The 5,286-nt window shown below is 37.6% G+C and overlaps 1 protein-coding gene across 1 annotated transcript in view; it reads right to left on the minus strand.

Annotated features, from left to right (window-relative positions):
* Nucleotides 1-5,286, minus strand: part of ARMC9 (armadillo repeat containing 9) — a 58,572-nt gene that overhangs the window by 25,351 nt on the left and 27,935 nt on the right. Inside the window, exons 12-16 of the mRNA XM_010000327.1 lie at nt 4,751-4,843; nt 4,014-4,104; nt 3,026-3,149; nt 1,039-1,178; nt 192-268 (exon numbers count right to left, since the gene is read on the minus strand). Of these exons, the coding sequence (XP_009998629.1) occupies nt 192-268; nt 1,039-1,178; nt 3,026-3,149; nt 4,014-4,104; nt 4,751-4,843 (525 nt within the window). The remainder of the gene's footprint in view (nt 1-191; nt 269-1,038; nt 1,179-3,025; nt 3,150-4,013; nt 4,105-4,750; nt 4,844-5,286) is intronic.

Here is a 5,286-nt window from a genome sequence, read left to right on the forward strand (position 1 = left end):
AGTGATGTTTGAAAAGCATTAGGTAGAAATAACTATTAATTATTAGCATTTTCCTCTCAGTTTAACTTAGCATCTAGGGCCTAACAAGCAAAACAAAAGTTTACTTTTTTCAATTTCTTAATTTCTTGGTTTTTTCATCTTAAATTTTTCTTCCCACCTTCTCCTTAACCCAAAGTTTGCTGTACAAATACCTCATGATTCTCGTGGCCAAGAAGACTGGAAAGAACTTTGAGCACACGTTTTGGAAACCTTGCACACGATTTCTTCCCTGCAAAGGGAAAAAACAAATATGCTTGGAAATTATAACAGATCAGAGCAAGCTGCTTACTTTTTACAATCAGTACTAAATGTAATTTATACAGAGCAATACTGCTCCTTGTCTCTGCCAAATGCTGCTCAGCATAACTGAGCTGAAGTCAGTGGAGTTAAACTGGATTTATACAACCATAACTTTGTACAGGATGCAACACTAAGGGATCTTAAAAAGTTGAACAAAGATATTATTTTGCTTATGGCAAGCAATTTTTCACCCTTAATTTCCTTTTTAAAAGGAAACTTATTTTAAACTTCTTTTAAGTCTGTGCATTGTAGGAGTGAAGCATGCAAGTATTTCACACCACAGGGTGAAGGTTATGCTCCTTGCCACTATGGATCAACTCAGTTCTGAAACTGTTTTATACAAACAAATCTCATACACAGGTAAAAAGTGTCCTTTAAAAAGTGGGCCTGGAATGTAGGAACGGCAGTTTTCACATACAGATATGAAAAAATCATAACATCTTAAAGGGTTCTATTGATGAACTGTTTTCTTAATTCTTTAGATTTTGGTCAAGCTAACCTCCCTAGGCTGGGATTCTTGGGAAAGAGATCTGCTCAAAAGCATTGGTGAGAACACTCAAATATCTCTGGTCATGTGAGTCCCTGCGACTAATTATAGTCACTTGAAAGAATCCAGGTGTATCAGGGGAATGAAAAAAAATGATTCACATCTTCCCTATCCATTTATTGGAATAAGGTTGTAATTCAAATATAAGACACCTGCACTCCGCAGACAGAGATTCATTAACAAGGCCATAGAATATTCCAGTGTGTAATCAGACAGGCAATCTATATCTGTTAGAAGATCAACCAGCCAGGAAATGAGCCCATCTTCAATCATTGCTGACTGCAGAGCACGCCTAGGATTAAAAACCAAAACCCCACAAAAATCAGACCACATCATAAATAGCTTTCAAATACATCTACAGCTAATATAAGAACATAAAAAACCTACTTAATACACCTGCCATACACCAGCTTGCCATAAAAAAAACCCTTAACATCTCCAAAACTACCCATTTTGGTGGAATCAATTAAAAGAAGGAATTAACAAATCCTGAAGAAACTGAAGATGCAGATTCTCATAGCATTAGAGGACTGAAACATTGTTGGGTAGGTTGGTGTTTTTGTGTTTTGTTTGTTTTTTAAACCTGCAAACTGCTGAGGTAGGTTTCTTCATTGTCTTCTAAGGCTTCTAACCCTACTTAAAACTACGTTTTCTATTGTCTTTAAATTGGTTAAAAAAGCCAGCTACAATCAACAGACCCATAAAACAAATGGATTACTTCTGCCACAGGTAGCCATAGCACTATAGCACTTTTGTATTGTTCATTTGACAAATGAGATTTTTGCTTAAATCTATTTGCTTTTTGCTGTAGAGATTCTTAAATCATGTATTCTCATAACTCAATCCACAGATGTCCTCAAAGAATATACTGTATAAAGTGCCAGGTGCTGTGATCTCCTACACCAGCAATTTTGTGCTTTACCATACAAAAAACTGTAATCTATAGTGGTAGAAAGGTCTTGTTGAAGAACACAATTTTTAATCAAATGGGCAGTAAGTCTAAATTGCAAAGATCAAAACAGATATTTTCCTGCTCTTAGTACTTGGGATTTGTATTACTCCTGAAAGCTCATATACTTTCTTGGTCCTGGATCTTGCAGTAGGTCTATGGGATGGACTGAGCAAAATAAGGGACCATCTGAGAGAACATCAAAAAATATAAATTTTCAGTAGCTTAGTGCCTAGGCCCCAAAATTCAAACTAGCTTGTACTATCAACAACTGCTTGAATAGAAAAATAATTTCCTCTAAGATTGATTTAGGATTGCAAGCAGTAGGGTATGAAGATTTACTCTCTTTCATCTCAAATATGTATAAGGTTATCATGGCAGGAAGCAGTCCAGAATCTTACCCAAAGCACATGCACATGCTATTTAACCAGACAAGTTCTAAATGAGGCAAATTCAAAAGCAGCCCTCATTCTTGAACAAGCTGAAACAAATAAAAATAAAAAAGCCCCAACACTTACAGTCTTAATTTAGAAGAAATATTAATGAAAATAACAAGAGCTAAACACAACCATCTACCTCCTTATATTTAGCTAACTATTCAGGGCTGAATATTCCTCCTGAGTACTGTGAAAACAAGTGTTCCTAGATCATATTTCTTTGGTAAATGGGAGCAACATCATGCTCTTTACTACTTTTGCATGATATTTCTCTTATGGTGGGCATTTGAGTCAGACTGCTAATGCAAAAGTAAGAAACAAGACAGCCCATACATAGACAGCTCCAGGAAAGAGGGTCAACAGGATGAGGACAAAATCCCTGAAAAATGTTTGCAGAAAGGATAACGAAAACCTTATGCTTTGGAATGTAACACAACTCTTTTTTTCTGTGTAGGATCTCCAGAACTTTCTACATTAAGATTCTGACTTTGTTCAATTAAGGAATGCCTGTAAAGCACAGGAGGCTATCACAGATGTGCAGTGACTTGGGTATTGACAGCTGGTAAAAAGTCAGGTTAATTCAGCCAGCACATCCGAGTTCTCCTTCATAAAAAATGACAGTTTTCATCAGTCATCAGAGGTTCTGATGATTGCTACGGGAAAGTCAAGTGCTCTTCTTTCCTCTCTGAACAGAGCCTAACCAGCCTACGTTTCCTCTCCTGCTGTCACCACTGTGTGCTGTGCTTTCATCACCTGAGGCTGAATTTCTGCAGAGCTGCCAGAACATTCCTCCATGTAAGGGAATCCTTGTCTTCAGCTTTCAGTCTCTCCTCCAGCATTTGCAGCAACATTGGATTCTGAGAAAGGTAGACACGACCTGGTGCAAAAAGCGATGAGAGAACAGATGCCAAGATATCAGCTTATGACAGAACGGCTCCCCCACCTTAGAAAACTAAGCAGGATTGACCAGTTTCTTCTTGACAAGTCACAACCTTTTGCCAACACCCAACCTGCACAAATGAGTTGTCTAGCAGACCAGTTGCATTCAATCCCGTTACCTGGGGCATTAGAGGCCCCCACTTGCCAAGTTAGTAACAAACAGAATCCATTATCCCTGTTTCAGTACAAGCTTGCTGATCTATTACAGTTTTGTGTACTTTAGGAAAAGAAGAGATGTCCAAAGAGCTCAAGCAAGTTAGATGCCCTATGGCTGCTGACTTTGAATGGGACTCCAGTTCCTAGCAATAGTTAGCTCCTTAAGTAGCACCAAACCAAGGGCTAATCTGGGACAAGCAAAGACACAAAGCTGCATATATATGCAACCAAACAGCAGTGAGGTGCAGGTTAATTCAGGTGAGGACCAGGAAGGTGCAAGAGCAGCTGCACTAACCACTGTTACACAACGTGGCAGCAGGTCTGCCTACATGACCTTAACATTAATAGGGAATTTTTTTTTTCATTATTTTTTAACTTGCTTGAAGAGACTGAAGCCTACATTAAAGGCAGCATCTCATAGACCACAAACCATCAAAAGTAGTCAGAAATTATGAATATAGAGTGTAAAAAGGAAAGCTTTGCAGATACTGAAAAAATGTTTTGAATACATGTAACAAAAGACAATTAATCCCTAGAAAAAGGGTGCAAATAAGGCTCTAAATTTCCACATGCACTTGTGAAGTACCTCTAAGCCAGCTTTATATGAAAATGTTTTGGTTTATTCTTTTTGCAACAAGTCTCTTACCTTCTGACAATGAAGTAAAAGCATTGATGAGTCTTGCTGTGTACTGTCTGACTATGTTACTTTTAGAACAAAATAATTTAAAGACACTTCCCTGAAAAAGAAACCAACATGAATAAAACCTCACCAAAGCAGCATAAAATGAAGTTAGCCTTCTATAATGTTATAAAAGGGTCATTAAATTTTCTCAGCAAACCAACTTGGAATGCATATTGATATTTTAAATAATGACAATATGATTTAAGATTTCCACATTCCTTTTTTTATTTACAAGGTGCTGAGGGAGAAATGGAAAATGAACAAGTAAGCTAATTAAGCTCATTGGCTCAGTCTGTTAAAACACCATTAAGCTCCATGGTGCAGGGTGAGAATTATAATGAACCAACACAGTTACCAGTTAAAGCTGAGAGCTAAAATCAGTATTTAGTCAGGGACTAAAAAAAAAAATTAAAAACATCTGTTAACTTTGTTGATGAACTAAAACGCAGTAATGCTACCTGAATAGAAACACTTTTGTTTGACAACTAAGAGTGTGGAAAAGCAGCTCAGTAACTTATCAAGAACACCACAATGCAAATTATTTTCAATCTGTTTCACTTCAGGTGCTGCTTTCACATAACTTTCCTCTTACAGGAATTTACAGGGAGAAAAAACAGTCAGTGATTTAATAGTCCTTTAACTTTTCTGGTGACTTTACTGTTGCAATGACAAAAGGTGGAGGAAATCACTTTCCAGCTGACCTGACAGTTGCTGTGGCAGTCGAGGAGGTCATGGTTGATGTAGGCTTGCAGGACAGTGTCCCTCTGTTCTCCAGGATATGATTTTGTCAAGCGCTGCAATATATAAGAACATAAATAAACCAGTCAAATAAATAAATGATAATGTGAATTGATGACCACTGAAGATTTAAAAAGGTGCTGATACCCCACAGCTGAGAAATCTTTTCTCATGGGGAGAAGAAATTAAACCTCAGTGATCTAAAAAAAAACCTGACCTCAGCTCAGTGATCCAATACAAAACCGTTACTTGGGAGCTGTCATCACTGTTCACAGAGGAAGGATAAAGCACTATTTCCCATGAAGTTAAAAAACCCCTCAAATAGCTACAGATGTGCTGCTTTTCCAAAACATCTCAGACAGAGTACAGGGCTAGGAGAACCACTAGTCAGGTCCAACGAATGTTTTTTAATGTGCAAATGGACACTGAAGCTTGATCGGAATTCCACTATTACCATCTTACATGTCTGTCACTTTGAACCCATCAGCTTCCTTTTCAG

The sequence above is a fragment of the Chaetura pelagica genome, unplaced genomic scaffold (assembly GCF_000747805.2).
Source record: "Chaetura pelagica isolate M959 unplaced genomic scaffold, ChaPel_1.0 scaffold20, whole genome shotgun sequence".
Taxonomy (NCBI): Eukaryota; Metazoa; Chordata; class Aves; order Apodiformes; family Apodidae; genus Chaetura; species Chaetura pelagica.